General features: G+C 47.1%; 1 protein-coding gene across 1 annotated transcript in view; it reads left to right on the top strand.

Moving 5' to 3' along the window:
- The first annotated feature begins 1,246 nt into the window (after window positions 1-1,246).
- Window positions 1,247-17,602, top strand: part of MCF2L2 (MCF.2 cell line derived transforming sequence-like 2) — a 232,733-nt gene continuing 216,377 nt past the window's right edge. The window contains exons 1-2 of the mRNA XM_090055259.1: window positions 1,247-1,384; window positions 17,268-17,351. Of these exons, the coding sequence (XP_089911385.1) occupies window positions 1,318-1,384; window positions 17,268-17,351 (151 nt within the window). The 5' untranslated portion in view covers window positions 1,247-1,317. The remainder of the gene's footprint in view (window positions 1,385-17,267; window positions 17,352-17,602) is intronic.

Here is a 17,602-nt window from a genome sequence, read left to right as displayed (position 1 = left end):
TATATAGTCTATCTAGTGGGGGGGGGTAGCAGATGCACAAAACATATTTTTCCCCTTCCATACTTCACCTCAGCTTGGGCATTTGAGGTTCCTATAGGAGATTGGCCTGGCCATTATAACTGCATATTTTGTACATAAAGTCAACAGTTAATTAACTATATGCAAATAGTATTGCTGCCTTATTGTACCTATAGGGAGGCTGATTGATATGACCCATTTAGCTCCATCTCTTTGGCACACATGTAGAGAAAAAAATTAAGGGCAATGGAAAGCAATGTAGCATTTCTCCCAGTGCTAGCCAAGATGTTGGAGACTGAGGCTCTGCTCCTGTGACAGTGGGCATGGTTCTCTCATCTTCCTGTGTTTCAAGTTTTTCCTCTGTGAGATGGGGGGTAATGGTCCAGACCTCCCTTGTGAAGTGCCTTGAGATCTCCTGATGGAGGAGCTGTAGTGAGCCAGGGATTAACAACCGTAGTCTGTTTTCCAGCTACAATCCCAGCTTCCTCTACCTCACATGGTGAATACAGCATCCTTCAGCTAGAACAGCACTAATCACAGACCTTGTCTATGGACCTGCTGCTAGACTGATGGCAAATCAGCAGCTCAGCAGATCCATAATTGCTGTGATTGTGCCCACGATTATGCGTGAACTTGTGTGCGAACCTGAGTGCCTGTAGGAGGCTGTCAATTCAATTGATTACAGATGCAGCAAAACCCTTATTTGATGCAATCCTATAGCAGCGTAGTGAGCATTTCAGCAGTCGCACTCCAGTATAATCAGCTGTAGCATGCTTGGAATCTGACGCAGGTGGGATCGTTACTGTGGGAAATTATTTTTTTAAATTAGTTTGAAAGATCTTGCCAGCCAGTTTCTCCTGCTAAAGATAATAAGCCAGGATCTCTGCTCTGTCTCCGTAGGCGTGCAGGCTGCACTCCTCACTGCGCTGTCTGAGTGCCCTTCAGGGGCTAAAGGATGCAGCCTGAAAACTTGCTCAGAGTCGGATGGGATACGAAATCCATCTGGGAAGGTGAACAGCTGGGTTCAGCATCTGTCAAAGCTCCCTGCAGTGTGTGTTGGGGGCGGTGGAGCCTTTCATGTGATTTCCTTCTAGCTGCTCGGTTCAGAGCGGGTTGCATTCAGGACTGATCTGCCCTCCACCCAGGGCTTGCCTCTTTCTTTCCTCCGCCTAACGTGAACTCATTACCACAGAGAGACTCGAAAGGAGCCAGCCAGACAGCCTGTGAGACGAGACAGGGCTCAGCTTTTCTGTGCAGTTTTTCTGAGGAGGGGAGGCATCTCTTTAAATGGACTCATGAATGGAGATGGTGGTGGCAGCGTGGAGAAGACCACGAGGGGGGCAGGTGGACTTCTTCAGGCAGACAGGTTGGTTTGCACGGTATTTATTGTTGTGTTACGGAGGCACAAGGAAAGGTGCTGCTGGCTGCTGCGGCTGCTGCTAGGTTAGCCTGATGTTATGTCTCATCTGGCAGTCAGTAGGAAAATATTGTGGAGCTGCCTGGCCCCTGTTCAGATGGGAGCAGCAGAGCTTTCCTTCCCCTGCCAAGCTGGAGCGCCCGGGGTAGCACTTGCAAGAACTAGATATAACAGGAGGTTTCTTGAGGAGGAGATAAAGAACTACGCTGGGCTTTAGGATTCACGAAGATGTTATTTAATCTGTGAGACGATCCTCTGGGCAGGGTTTGGGGAATTGTGGAGTGCATGCTGCCATCCAGCCTGCTGTCCGTCTTGAATGACTTGGCATTAAAGTAGGAGAGCAAATGCAATACAAGCATTAGTTATTTTTGCTTGCTTTGGAGATTTTTTTTTTTTTTTTTTTTATCGTTGACAATGGATATTACCAAGCCGGTGTCGAAACATGAAACCTTCTTTTGTTGCATCCTGTTTGTGGGGCAGGGAGTTAGACAGGGTTTGATTTCTCTTGTGTTGCTCCACAGGGAGGATCTAGGCAAACTGGTACAATAACTTTTTTTGGTCTCTCTTCACGATGAAGTTTCAAATCTATCAGGGAACGCTCCCTGGGGCAGAGCTAGACTGTCATCTCTGTTCTGCTTTCAGCCTGAAGTAAAGCCACTGAAGCTGTGACTAGAACAGCTCGGTCCTCTGACATCTGTGCCATTTGATTTTCTACTGGTTAGATGTTCAATATCCCCTGTTGTGCCTTGTGACACTGACAGCAGTCTTCATTTCAAATGACCTGTTTTATTTCAGCAAGGGGCACTGGATGGTGTGTGTTTGGGGTGGGGGAGGGTGGTAACCTGCCATTACAATATTTTCATAATTCATGCGACAAAACACGTTTCTTGCATTCCTGAGGCTTGACAATCTTTAGGATCTGAGCACAGCATTAGCTGAGTAAGTTTTGGAGCATCTTCCTAATGAAGCACCAAGTATGAAATTAGGAAAAGTTTTCCCACCTAACAGGGAAAAGAGATATGTAGATTTTCACAGTTCTACTGCTGCCTGACCAATCTGGTGTTTAAAGAGTTCACAAAAATTAAGAATCGTTATAATCCAACTCCAGCTCAAGTTCCAAAACAAAACATTTTTGAATATTCAAAGATCCTGTAATATGCTCGTAGCAAGTGAGAATCTGATTTGTTTTCAGATTCCCACCCCCCTTTCCGGTTGCCTCTTGTCCTTAGGACAATGATTTACCAAGCTCTTTAAAAGTATTTTTTCCTTTTAAAAGGAAAACTAGAGTGTCAAAGGACAATTTATCTGGAGGCAGCTAGCTTGGAAAAAATGGCCAAAGCATTTTCTTCCCGCAAAAGAGAAGCTTAGCACCAACTCTTGTAGCTGGCACTCAGACCAAAGAACGTACATTAGTATCAGTATTGTTCATTCTAGCAGTAAGTCCCCCCCACCCCCGCCTCTACAGTTATGCATATTATGTAATTAATTGATTAACTGTACAATTAATTTAGACTGGCTACACATGCAAAGTAACAATCCATCCAAATATAAAGTTAGAGCTGGAAAATGTGCAGTAACTTTATAGCTGGTTTTTATTCATCTTTAATTTGCACATATAGCAGGGTCTCTTCCTAGGCTGGAAGCGCCTTCAGCTGACAGGCCTTTCAGCTGCAGGGGTGCACTATGCACAGCTGGGGCTGGGAGTCCCACAGCTAACAGGACTCTCCATCCTGGCAGTGTCCTGCAGCTGGCTGGACTCTCAACCTGGCAGCTGTGGGGTATTGCTAGGGTCTAGTGGCAGTGCAGGGGGAGCCTGGGATGGTGATCCCGGGCTCCTCCTGCACCGGCAATAAGGTGTGATTGGATCTGATGCTGGATCCTGCAGTCACACCTCCTGCCATGCATGTGTGGCGTGGCAGGAGGCACAATTGTGTGGATTGCACATCAGATCCTATTATGCCTTTACCTGAGAGTCAGTGATGGTCTGATCTTTTCAATCTGCTGTCTGGCTTTGCAGCGTCTTATGACCCAGAAGTAAATGTTGCTTTGATTTGCTCAAATTATAAATAAATCCAGTCTAGAACTTCGGATCCAGCCCCATCTGAACCTGCAGGATGGTTTGCACTGGATCATATTCCAGAGCTGACCTTCCTTGGCTGCCTCTCAGACCTGGTTAAACAAAGCATTCAAGCTTGTCCTTAATCATAAACAGATGAGCTTTTCCTTCAACTTCATTGCAATTCCCCTTGGTCCTAAAGATAGGAAGTGGTTAAGTGCTTTGATAAATTGGAGACAAAAGGGGTCAAACTGAAACCCTGGGTCCAAATATCTCAGAGCTCAAAGAAGGTTTGGGTTGGGATCCAGAATTGCTAAGTTTGCTTCCAAGCTTGGACTCGTGCGGACCTTGATCAGGCTGTGTAAGGGAGGATGCAGCGCTGCAGGTGGCTATGCCAAGGTGCCCGGTTGCTGTGGTTGTGGGGAGGGTGTAAAATACCTTGCTTTCAAGCATCGAGGTGGATATGTCACATGTTTGCTGTCCAGGTTTGCACTTCTTTATGTTGAGGATAACATTACTTTTCATTGGCCCCTTCTCTTGATATGTCCCCAGCCATCGTGCTCCTCCCGGGCAGAATTCAAACCTCTCCTCCTGGAGGCTGTCACTGTTGCTAATATGGTGCACTGCTCTAGCCCCTCTCTTTCAAAGCACAGTCACTCTGCTGCCAGGGCAAAGTCTGTATGCACCAAGATGGCCTGCCAAGTGGAGTCCAAATACTTCAACCCCAGGGTACTCTGAGGGTGCATCAAAGTCCCTGGCGCTTCTGGCAGTGTCTGTTCCTGAATGCACCCTCCCATCTCACAGCCACTCGTATATCCCAAACCTGGGAATGTGATGATAATGAAGCAGCTGTGGGGATGTCCCTCTGCTGTCACTCTTAAATCCACAGGAGCATGGAGGACTTGGGGAAGGCAGCAAGGGTCACTTCTGGAGCGGTTTCATGACTGCATGTCTGGGTTTGGCAGGAGTGAGTGGATGGGTGGGTTGGGCAGGGGCAGGGGCAGGTTGGGACCACAGGGTTGGCCTGCCCTGAGTCCTCACCACGAAAGGCCTGAAACCTCAGGCCATGTCCTGCTGTTGCTTTGAGAACTCAGAAGAACTCCTGTCCTCCTGTTAGCTGGAGGATCAAGGAAGGAGGCTAGAAGCCGGGTCTAAAACCTATTTAAATCAAAGCAAGTCTTTCCATTGGCCCCGTTGCCTTTGGGCTGAGCACTCAGTTATCGTCACGGAGTTGGTAGCTATGGAACCAGCATCCTTTTTGGTGTGCTGCACCTTTCATTTCCCGGGTGTCTGCTTTCAGCAGCTGTTCTGTGAGGCTGAGCAGGTGCCACGTGTCACCGAGGAGAGGGACATGGTGCTTCCTGTGCAGGAGATCACACCCTGCGCTCCTTCCTCTTCCTCCCGCTGGGGCAGAATGTCTAAAGCTCAGTGTCCTTCAGTGACCAGGGCATCCACAGTAGGATCTCAATGCTGTGATGGGGATCCCCACTCAGGAGGCATGTGTGAGTCTCTGCAGACGGAGCTTGATGAGCCTCTGCTCAGCCCACGCTGTCCACATACACTGCCCCCACCCAATACTAAGTCCTCTGCACTGAAATGTCTGCATGGAAAAAACGGAGCCCCTTCCCCGCCCCAAACACCATCTCTTCCCTCTCTGACTTCTGTGGTCCCGTCATTCAGCACAAAAAAAGCACACAACCCTCCTGCTGAGCCAGGAAGGCAGACTAGAGAGTGAAGCAAACCCTGCCGCATCTGAGCCACTGATGCCTCCGACTGGGAAGGAGCTTTTGCGGATCCACCCACGGACAGGAGCGGGGGCAGCGCTGTGTCAGTCATCAGGCTGCTCAGAGCATGCATGATGGACTCGCTGGTTCAGATTTAGCACTGCGGGGCAATTAAACTTTAGGGAGGATTTGCTCTGCGATATAAAGATCCCAGAAGGCCCCAGCTGAGCTCCTGCCCATGTCACCACTCTAGGCCATAGTTTTCTAAGAAGAAACTTTCTGAGCTTTTCCTTAAACCTTTCCTTTCTTTTCGTGGACACTGACAGTCATCTCCAGGACAGCACTGGTTTCTCGTGGGATTGTTCTGCTGCAGAGGAGGTTCTATCTGCACCAAGTCCTGACTATTTTTGCTTCCCAGTGGGCTATAAATACATCCCAAATGTATTACTCAAGTCCATAGGATGTTTGCTTAAATGTGCAATGCAGCGCTAGGCTCATCCTAATGAGCCTACCACCTCAGGCTGCATGCTGAATTGTACACCCCTAGGTGTTGTGCCTACACCACTGGATTAGTTAATTCTATAACGAGAACAAAGCAAGATCTAAAGGGACTTGATTTTTCAGCTCCAAACATGGCCCCGGTTTTCTGATAGCGTTAGAGTGATGTTCTAGCTATCATGGCCCAGCAAATGAATGAGAGGCAATGATATTTGCAGGTAATATCTTTTATTGGACCAGCACACAGGTGGGAGAGATTTAAACCAGCTTTTGAGCACAAAGTGCCCTTCCTCAGATCATATCACTGGAAAAACCTGTTTTATCTACATTTGGGGTAGGGGGTGAAAGTCTGTGCTACCCAAATGCCCCCCCCCCCAAAAAAATTCCTGTGAAATAAATGTTTTAGGAAATGTTCATGGAAATAATTATTTAAAAAATAAGGGGCGGGGGCAGAAGAAAATAAAGGTTCTCCAAAGAGTGTTTGCCAGTGAGGAAAACTGGCCTCAGTCACTCAGTGGAATCATGAACCTATGAAACGGGAAACTATGCTCGGCTCGTTCCACTGCCCTGGCTGAGAAAGTTGCAAAAAGAAAACAAAGGGCAGAAACTTGGGGCAGCAAACTGGATTTAGAAAACCAAACTAAAAGCTCTTTGGGGTTTAATAACTCAAGGTACTGACTAGTATTTTATAGACAAGGAAACTGGTTTGCTTGAAATATGAAGGTTGAGATTTGCAGAGTTGTCAGTAGGATTTAAATCTACGTTTCCTTTCAAATGAATGGACCGTGTGGCTGGATCGTATTCCATCTATTAGACATGTACACATATTTCTAATCCATCCTGCCCTGGTCCTTGAAAAATTGTTAATGCATCTACTTTTTATAATTTACCTTCATCTTAGCCTTAAGGCAAAGTTTCAGAAAGTGGTAAGGAGGACCCACTCACCTTGCACATGCACTGATTATTAGGGATGTGAGCTGGGGTGGAATAGGATCACACTTTGCCATTATACACCTATAGGTGGCATAGACCTGGCCCAATCCTCTAGGCTGCTTTAACAATCTCACCCATGTCAAAAGAATCAAAGCAAAGGGGAGTGGTCCCTGTGTCCTGTCACTGGGTTCCTGTGTTGAGTCGATGGTTTAATTCCAGGCACTTTTAGTTCCAGTTCCATTTCACCAGCTGACTAGAGTGTAAGGTTGAGTTTTTATCTTGATATAAGTGCCCTGAGAAGTACTGGGCACTTGTCACTCCCAGAGAGCTCCATGTGAATTTTGGATGTTTGGCATCTTTTGAAAAGAGCCGGCAGCTTCATTTAACTACATAAAATGTCCAGCAAAACATGTCCGGCCTTCAGATGAATTCCCTGCCCTGAGTGCATCCCTGTGTGTATATTTTCCTGGTGTCAGCAGCTCTGCCCAAGTCTGTGGTTGTGATCTGAAGTATGTTGGGAAGCAGAAGATTGGGCTTGGCCCAAGCGTGCACAGGCTGAGTGGGAATGGAGAGGACATCCTCCTCGCGTGCAACAAAAGTTTCCTTTCATCCCCTGCTCCCCTGCCCCCGCAGCATATCCAGGCAAATTGTGCCTGCTGGCATTTAGGCTGGGTGAACTTTGCTCTGGAAACTTGTAACCCATTCTGCCAAGATGAGTGGTTTCAAAAGAAGGCTGGGAGCAGTCCTTCACCACTCATTGTAGTGTTCAGTCATTAAAAACAAAGAAGCCCCAGTGTCCCGGTATGGCTGGTTGCCTCCAGTAGTCTTTCATTGAGCAATAAGGCACTGCTATGTCAATCTGCTAGACACAGTCCCGTCTTTCACTCCAGCAGGTTGCCTTTCTGACACTCATTTGGAAGCCGTTAGGTGCCATTTGCACATGAACTATTTTAAGTTTGCTCAGTGAAGGACTGGGAGTGGGGTAGGGAACAAGATTGCGTTGTGATCAGCTGGGTTTGGCACGGTTTCAGAAGGGAGCTGGTTTTGTGGCCTCTGCTGCAGCCCTGCCAGAAGGGAGAGAGAGCAAATATGTGCAATAGGAAAAGCAGCCCTGGGTCTCAATGCAAAACAGTCCTTGTCACAAGAGTGTCTGACTTCTCTGCCAGTGAGGAATTGTGGAGCATAACCGAACAGGTTTCTCTTCAGAGATGAGAGTGTATCATCACTCCTCCCTCCAGAGCCGTGTCAGACAGATGGCTACAGTCATTCTGTTTTTTGACAGAATAAAAAAATCCCCCTGGAAGTATGAAGTTAACTATGCAGGGCCTGACTCTTCTGTGATGGCTCCACTCCCTCGGCTGGAAAAAATCTTGTGTGACATTGCTGAGAGAGAAGACTGTGACTCACAGAGACCTAATTTTCATTGGGCCCGAATTTCTTATCCAGTTTTTAATCAGGATTGGGCCCATAGTTAATATGTAGGGCTGATATGCCACTAATTTATGCAGGACTTCCCACTGATGGCACAGGTAAGGTTCCCAGACATTTTCTATTCCTTAGATCCTGTTATCTTTTACCCCTAACCTTACAAGGTGAACCATTTGGGCTGAAATCATCTGTGCCGGGTGTCTGTTGCAGGCTGAAACTTTTTAGAAAGATTTTCAGCAAAAAGTGTTCCGTTACTTCCAAGAATTGGCTTATGAAAAAATAAATGCACTTAGCCTGCGTTAAAAATAATTCTTCTAGCAGTATCATTGAGAGGATTGAGTGCCTCCATGTCTGGAACAAGGACCTGGACATTGGTAGGGATGCCCTAATGCCAGGGATGTGACATTTTTCCATCTTTGTCTAAATTTGGTGAAAGTATTAGCCATCCATGCATTTTTGTACTCAGTAGAGCCTTGTTGGGACATGAAAGGTAAATTCCCCAGGGATTCAACTACTCTGAGGCTGCTCCAGCTCCTTGCAGCTCTTCTGTTTTACTAGGCCATGCACAAATCCATGACTGAAAGCAGGGAGATTGTGTGCTCTCAGTGGTCTCCCTGGCTAGGTACAGTCAAAATGCCCAAGGCTGAATCGATTCAGTCTTTGTAGGTTAGTCTAAACTGCATAGATTAAATCGAAACAGAAGTGAACAGACATTTACCTTTGATCCAGGAAATGCAGCCACATGCCCACAGTGGCTCAGGCCAGAAGCCGGGGAGCACTAGAGCATAGCTCTTTGGCTGTGTTCATTTCTTCTTCCTGCTGCCCCTGAGGTCGCTGGGATGTGCAGTCCAGAATTACAGCAGCAGGACTTTGCAGGGTTGCTTATCACTTCCTCTCCCTGCTTCCAGGTGCCTCTGGGATTTGTAGTCTACAGTTGTAGCCCGCAGTAAGTTTGAGCAGGTGAAGGGGTGTTTAGCCCTGGCCCCAAACCCCATCCCTCAGCCAGGGTTTGCCTGGGGAGCAATCCTACTCCTGTAGACTGGGCTGCATCCCCAGCTGGGCTTGCCAGCCCTCCCTGTGCCAGCTAGGGAGCAGAGGGATGAGACCAGCCCTGCTCTCTGGAGCAGACAGCCCATGGATGCAAAGCATGCTGGGATGCTGGGGGACTGTGATTTAACTTGAACCAGGAAGGGGTCTGGGACAGAAGTTTCATAAACAGGTTTGATCTGAATCAGCTAAGTCTGATACTACATTCAACCAGGTTTATCTTAAACCAGTTTCAGCCATTTTGAAACTGGTTTATGTGCACTGCGCTTCTGTTTTGTTACAGGCTTAAACCAGTTTCTGATCACTTAAACCAGTTTATGTGTAATGTCTCTCCCTAGCCCCTGAATCTGATGCAGCAGGGATAAAGAACCAGGGGAGAGGAGAGAGGTGGTGGGTTTGCAGCCAGGAGCTCGGAAGTGGGCCACAAACAGGGAGACAGAAGATATGTGATATATGAACAGGAATGGGATCAAGGTAGAATAAGTTTTGGGGATGAGCACATTAGGAGGAGGGAGAGTGGGTCCAGGGTAAGGGACATGAGAAGGACTTGGGAGCAGCAACAAAGATGGGGCAGAGCAGTTGCTCAGACAACCTTAATTTGGCCTCCTCGTGTACAGCCTTTAATAACATGGTGATGTACCGTTGTCTTTCTACACCAGTTCTGCCTCATTCATTGCACTGGTTGGACCTGTCTGGGGCTGAATCAGGATTGTGCAGGGAAGGAGGCTGCTGTCTGTAAAACCCCCTGTCTCGTTTGCTGGAGAAGCTGGAAAGGAGGCAATAGATGAAGTCAGGGGGTTGCAGGTGGAGAAGGGAGGGTCTTGTGGCCAAGGCAGTTAGTTGAAAGCCACCTTTTAGAACCGGATAGTCTCTTGACCTGCACTACAGAGCTGCCATGCAAGGCTGGGCAAGCCACATAAATCAAAGCTCTTCACAGGTGGCCTCTCACTGTGCGTCCCTCAGTATCTGAGCGCCCAACTGGAGGCCGGGGGGTCTGCTTTGCAGAAGCACTGAGCATTTGCAGCTGCAGCTGAGGAAACTCTTCTCTGCAGGCAGGAAGTGCTGCAAAATGCTGAGTCCTTTGAAAAAAATCTCAGGTTGGGTCCTTCAAATTATTTGGCATTAGACCATGCTGCATTTCATCTTTCCATGCTTAAATTCTTTGGTGTGTAAAAGGGACTATTGCCCCTTTACTTCACAGCAGCGTCATGGCAATAAACCCATCGCTGTTTGTGAAGAGGTGTGAGATAGAAAAGCCCACAAGGAAACTGGTCACTGCAGGGTTTGGACAGTACCAGGTGAATAATGTACGGTGAGCAATGAACCACACATTGAGTGATGAGGATGGGGGAAAACAATAGATCAGCTGGTTACCCAACTGGGGCACACTGTCAGGTTGAGCACTGAGAGGCCAGTATCTATAGAAAAAATAGTTCTCATGCAAATAATTAATGACATTGTTATTAATGATCATGCAAAAACCCCAAAAGTAAAGGTTAAAGAGACTGTGTGAATGGTGGTATGTCCTAATACCAGAGTGCTTGGCTTTGCAAAATTGAGGTTCTTGTAATGTAGCTTTTATATATAATATGAATAAAAGTAGATTTCATGTTGGTGATAAAATTCTTGCCCTGTTGTGGGGGAAGTGACATTGATCTTGTAGCTACATTGCTGTAGTTGTGACCCTAGGGTAGGGAACGCGGTGTTAATCCCAACCGGTTATATACAAGTGTCAGCATTACGGATTTGTCTGGTGGTGACTACAACAGGGTAAAAAGCCAAGACATGAAATGTCCAGCTGGCCACTTCTGCTAGGATTTTCCAGGCTGACTAATGATTTTGCGATCCTCCCAATTTGGAGGGGCCTTAAAGATGCCTGATTTTCGGGAAGTGCTGAGCAGCTGCCATCTGAGATTTGGGCCTTTTATTACGGTGTCTCAAGTTTTGGACCAACAGTCTAGGCACCTGTAAGCGCTCCTCATTTATGACAAGCCTGGCTTTTGCCTTTCTCTGTTCTCTGGCTAGAATCTCCTGTAGTGGCCATGTCAGATGCTTTACAGGGTGAGCGAAAGGAACCATATCCTGCCTCAGCAGAAGATGGGATGTGATGATCTCATTCAGGCTGCTCCACCTGTCATTCCAGTCGGTCCAGATCACTCTGCTTCTCTGTCCTCACCATGTTCTTGAAGCAATTGGTTTGGCTCCTTTTTTCCCCCTCAAAAGGCCAAATGTTGGGTTTTTTTACTGTAAACCTTTTAAAGAGCCATAATTTACATGACACTTTGTCTAAACTGCTTCTGAGCTCTGGGTTTGATTCTTTTTGTCTTTGACACATGCTGGCGGTGACCATTCTTGGCCTTATTTTCTTGTCTTGCTCTCTATACGCTGCATTTGGACATAAATTATTATTCTAGAGTTTACCCTTTAACGTGCCAGCTGATTACTATGCCTCATTATACAGGCAGAAGGACTACTGCACATGTGAAGGAGTCTGTTTTTTCCTGCAGTAATGCAGGGTGTTGGATGGTGAGTTAAATTCTGAAGTGCAAAGCAAGGTGCTGTAAACTCCAGTAAGCCCAAGAAAGGCTTATTTTGATGCTTTCCCCCTAAGTTAATACTGTCCACCCTGAGCATTCAAAACTGAATGTTTGGGATTGACTTAAAAGTCATGAAACTTTAAAAAACTATTTTTTCTATGCCCTCTGATTTATTTCTGAGCTTTTAAGTGCATAGTTTCCTTGCCATTATGAAAGCTAGAAATTTATTTAAAAAAAAAAAAAAAGAGAGACAGTAGAAGGCTGTGACACCAGGACTAAGCACAGGCATCAAAAAGCCCGAGGCAAAACCGATCTAAGTTATTCAGTTTTCTGTAAGTGGTGTCGTTTAGATCAGTATCGAACAGAAAGCACATTCATCCTTTGGTGGGGGGAGGAAGGCGGGGGAACTAATCGTGGACTTGGTTCCACCTTTTTTAAATCAGTCTATGTATGCTGAACTTCTGTTCTGTTATGAGTATAGACCGGTTTTGCATGTCAGACTTCTGTTATGGCTATAGACCAGTCGCTGATCACTTATACCGGTACAAGTATCATGCCTGTACCTGGCCTAAGTGACTTAAGAGTGTCAACTGTTATAAGACATGCCATAAGGGCTGGCAACACATGATGAACACTGCAGAGCCAGAAAAAGATTAAGCATAAAAAAACTGAGGTGACTTATTGTTATCTTTTCTGTCAACTGCCTATGAATTGCTTCTTTTGCTGTAGAAGAAGTGTAGAAAAATCCTTCTTGCTCAGGGAGACTGACAAGACCTAATTGGTCTTTAGCAATTTTCATTCCGATGACTTCATGTTGTCCTTACTCCACCAAATTCCTTTGGCAGGAAAAAAAAAAAGCTTTACAACCAGACTCATTCTATTTTAAAAGCAAACTCACAAAGAAGCTCTGTCAGGGGGGAAAAAACCCACTTTGCTCCAGGTCACTTGGCCTTAGTGATGAGTTGTATGTGTTTGCCAGCATGAACAAGGGAAATTATTATGTTTATCAGCTCTACAGCCCTTGAGCAATGGGAGAGTCTGTGGTGGTCAAGATGTTGGAGATGGGAGCAGCCTTTCAGCTTGTCCTCTAATTCCATCAAACCCTTTAGACTCATTAGCCACGTCTACATGTGTGCATTTGCTGTGCCATAACCAAAATTGCTGCACAGTACGGGCACACGTTTACATGTGCATGGCCATACTGCGCAGTAAATATGGCAACTTACGCTGACTTGATCATAAATTTTATACCTGTATCATGCAGGTAGTCACTGCACAGTAATGCACATTACCTGATTAGTTACTGTGCAGTAATGCATGTGTAGACACCTTACTGTGCAATAACAGTGTGTGTGTGGACTGACTTGGGACTAACTTTAGTTAGTCCCAAGCGTTAATGTGCTTTAATGCCTGCACGTGTAGACGCCGGCCTATTCCCGCTTCTTGCACAGTAACTTACTGCAAGGTAAATTTAAACTGGCTTAAATGCATATGTAAACACACCCAATGAGACTGAATAGCTCTAACAAACTCTGCCATTGAGGGGGCCCTATACCTGCAGCATCACGACCGAGCTGACCTCAGAATCCCTAATGAATTCAGCTTTATTCTGCTATTACTCATTCCAGTATTTGAGCCTCTTTCATGGTCTTGTAGGTTCTGGTATTTCTCACATTTTGGAGACAAAAGTCAGTTTGGGGTATGGTCATTTTGATGTGCTTTTCTCTCTTTATGTGGTCGTTAATTTTTTTCCCCGTGTATTTTACTTTGTGACACTGCTGTTGGTAACAATCCCCAGCCTGATCCAAGCTCCCTCTTCCCTCGCCCAGTCTCTGAGTTTGGAGGTGCCAAGCCGGGTCTGAGCAATGACTCATCTCTGATCATCATTCCAGTGGTTCAGGACTAAGGCCCATCCTGTGGTTTGACCCTGTCTGGCTTTGCCTGCCAGGAGACTTTGAGCCATCACATTTAGAGGAAAGGCATCAGCACATTTTGAAGTCCATGCTGAGGGAGTCACAGCCCCGCTCTAACCAGGTTCACTTGGTCCAGTGTTTCTCTGACCCTTTGCAATGAGACTTGGGCCTCTGCTTGTTGTGGAGCTGAAGCATAAATCAGGCTGGGTGTCTGCTGCTTGGTTTTGGCTTTTGGTGCAAGCCAAAAACACCCTTAAAAACTCCAGAAGGTAACACTGAGGAGGAAGTGGCTGGATAAAAAGCTGCTGGTTTTTTTCTTTAGCATACCCTCCTTGGGAAAGGAGCTCTGATTTATATTTGTACAGAGCCTAGCACAGCCGGGTCTGCTGCTATCCAAGGCAGTCACAGTCCCTTTGAGCCTAGAAGGCCGATGCTTCTAGTGTGGCAACGTCCCCCCTTTCCATAGTGAGGGGTACACAAGGGAGCAATGCAGCTGCCATGTCATCTGGCTGCTTGCGACTCCCCCACCTGAAGGAGCAGGTGCCTGTTTACAGCTGGGTCAACGGTGGGCAGCCTGTAGCACAAGTCCCGAGTGGGGATGGATTTACATCTGTGCAATAGCAGCAACACACCTTAACTGCCCTGTCCCACAACCTTGCCGCCACACGGTAAGTGTGAAGTAGCGCCAAGTTCAGAGCGGCTGGGCTGGGCTGGTTTGGTGGCACCGTGGAAGGTGTAATTGCCATGTGAGCATTGTATAAGGGCCCAGGAGCACATTCTGCATTCTGGGCCACAATCTTCCTGGCCCTGCACCTTTTCCACCCTACAGGTTTGAGGTGTGTATGTGCAAAGGAATGAAGAAGCCATAAAATTGCTGCTCCCCACAGTCCGGGGACATTTACTTTGGGAAAATGAATGTAACATGTTGCTGGGGGTGGGAGCAGGCTGTGCTGAGGGTCGGTGTCCCATTCCTGCAGGAACATCCAGGATCCTCAAGGCTCTTGGAGGGTCTACCAACCTCTGCCCTCCAGCTGTTGCCTGTTTGCAAATGGGGCTTTGGCCTCACCTTAAAACCAGGTATGAGTGAACTTCCTGCACCGACAGAGAGGTCACTCGGTCTCCTCCGAAAAGATGTCGGCACAAGTCTAATAGAAGGCAGCATACTCTGGAGCCTCTTGGCTCCAGCAGCAGGAAGGACAGTGGGGTTGGGGAATCCATCCTCTAGAGATTACTTGTGGAAAGTGGAGGGATTCACCAGGCAAAACAGTTTTCGTGGATCTAGCCACCTCCTGGTGCAGTCCTGGGCTCAGGGACCAAGGCTCAGGGAGAAGATGGGATTATCCCAAGCATGGTTGTGACCTGGCTAAACTCAGCTGCTGGAACAGGGGCTGGTTACAGCCTAGCATCCACTCTGCTGCTGCTCTAATTTATCCCCAGAGCCAGATAAGCTTGACTCCCCACAGTTCAGAGAAGAGACGAAGGAACGAAGCCAGAAACGGAAAGAGCTCAAAACTAGGTACTGGACTGGGCTCAGGAGACTTGGGTTATTGTGGTACCTCCTCCATTGGACTGCTGTGTAACCACAGGCAAGACCTTTTACCTTTCTCTTTCACTCGCTTGTCTTGCCTAATTAGGAATCGGGGGAAGAACGGTCTCTCATTACGTGGGTGTACAGTGCCTAGCACGACAGGGCTCTGATCTGGGGGAGGTGCCTTGGAGACAGTAAAATAACCACCTCCTACCCCGCCATGAGCATCACTCAGCCCACTGGTGGGCTCTGGTGTGCAGTGCTCCACCTCCCACTTGCTTCCAGCCACCTCCACAGTGCCAAGGACCAGAGCCACCCCTATTGTTAATAATGTTATTAAATGGCTGCATAAGTGAAATGGAAATGAAGATGCATCTGCAGGTGATTTTTATCCCTTCGGCTGCTGCCATGCATTTTTATTGAGTGTGACCCTGCCAAGATCAGAGACCCTCGCATAACGAGGGCAAAAGCAGGCAGTTGTGCATGTGCTGAAGTCTGTGGGAGCTTGCATCCTCTCCCTGGCACTTCTGTGGTAGCATTGGCAGAGAGGCTGTAAACTGAACGGCGACAGGGGCTTGACACCCATCAGCAGGGCTGCTGATTGGGCCTGTCACTTAACCTAATTGGGCCTATCACTTAACCATTCAAATGAGCCCACCTGATGGCTGCACAAACATAGTCACTGCTGCTGGTTTGGAGCACAGCCTGGTGCAGTAAGCTTGCTGTGCAAACATGTCCTTTGGTCACTGGTTCCCACTCTGTACAAGGGGTATATCATGCTTCTCCACTTTGCTTATATTGTATTTAGATTGTAAACCCTGCAAGACAGGCGCTGTGAGGGCTCTTCTGTGCCACGGCAGCAACACGTCCCCATGAGGGTGGGGCAGAGCCCATCTTGTCTGCTTGCACCCATGACACTTCAGTTTGGCAAGTTGTCCCGTGAGGCTGCTCTGGACTTGTCCCTGTAGCAACAGAGGTTATAATAGAGACACTCCCTGACTAAGAAGGCTACACAGGTTGGGATTTGGACACCGGTTCCCAAGTTAAGTTAGTTAGTCAGAGACAGACAAAGGGTCTACAGAGGTTGCCTACTGCTCTTCATTTAAAGGTTATTGTTAGTTCTTCTCATTCATGTATACCTGTATTTATTGAACTCAGTGATCACTAGTCTCCAAGTGCCTGCTCCCAAGCCTTCAGGCTGCAGTGGCTCTGCAAATAAGTGGGGATGGGCCTGAACTAGTCTTGCAGGCAAATTTCTAGTTCTGGAATGCGTCAGACTCGGATAAGCAAGGTGAGCTCAGCCCTTCCTGTCTGGGGCCAACCACTGCAACAGTATAGACAAGGCCATTTTTACTATAGGTTGGTACAGCACCTGATGCAGTAGGCATTGTTACCTGGTATAAGTGAACTTGGAGCCAGCCATTCAGGTGGGCAAATGGCATCTTGCAAAGTAAAACCCAACCAGAAATCAACTGAGCTGGCCCCATAGTTTGGATCTAATTAGCCCAGGGCCTGCCTGTGGTTTCTGGTCATTAAATGCATCAGAGTAAAAACACTCAACTTGTGGTGGTTCCCTTCATGGTCTTCAGCTGCTTTTCAATCCCTACTTTAGAAGAGCATGGGGGTTTTTTGCACAAGAAGAAAGCCTCATACTTCCTTATTTCCTCCTTTTGCTCTGTGTTTTCTTGTTGCAGAAAAAGAATCAGCAAAAGAAATTAGTGTGCGTGGGTGGGGGCACGACGATGTGGTCCTGTAGCTAAAATAGACATTGCTGTTTCAAAAGACTGAAAAGCTGCTTTATCGGGGAACCCAGATGCAGTCGTTTAATAGGAAACATGGAGATGCAAAGAGAGGCCCATCGTCCTGAGCAAACTTGTGACAAGCCCTGGCAAATCTATTGGCATTGGCTTATGAAAAGCACTCTGTGAAATCACAAGACAATGGATAAAGTATCCAGGCTGGAGATGGGACTTTTTCTTTTCCTTTCTTTCTTTTTTTTACCAGTATCATGAGCTTCTCCACTATGAAGAGTCATATGATAACATCAGAGCCAATGATCAAGCCAGGCTCTTAACCTCTGAGTATCTCCTTTGTCTGACTGGGTTCTGGTGGAGCTCCAGTGAAGGGTCTGGTTAACTCATTGTGGGTTTCTGTTTTCACTTGTACAGATGAAATCATGCAGCAGGAGATAAGGCCGCTGGTTGCAGTGGATATAATAGAACAGCTCCACCGGCAATTTGCTATCCTGTCAGGTAAGGACGGAGTTTCAGTTGTGTTCTTGGAATCTTTTGCAAACGTGCTGAGCTTTGCTCCCCTGATTTCTACTCTTCTACCCAGCTCTGCATTGCAGCTGCGACAGCCCTTTTAATATTGGTCCCAGGCAGAACTGTTCCTCTTAAGTGTCAGTGGTGAGTTGACAAACACTTGCCTGATCATTCTTGTTTTTTGGGCAAGTCACGTGAGCGGTGGTTTCCCTTCTCTCACTAAAGAATCTGTAGGTTTA

Source organism: Crocodylus siamensis, chromosome 6 (assembly GCF_052110815.1).
Source record: "Crocodylus siamensis isolate JL-2025a chromosome 6, ASM5211081v1, whole genome shotgun sequence".
Classification (NCBI taxonomy): Eukaryota; Metazoa; Chordata; order Crocodylia; family Crocodylidae; genus Crocodylus; species Crocodylus siamensis.
The sequence above is the reverse complement of the archived record's forward strand: the minus strand, read 5'-3'. Positions and strand labels throughout refer to the sequence as shown.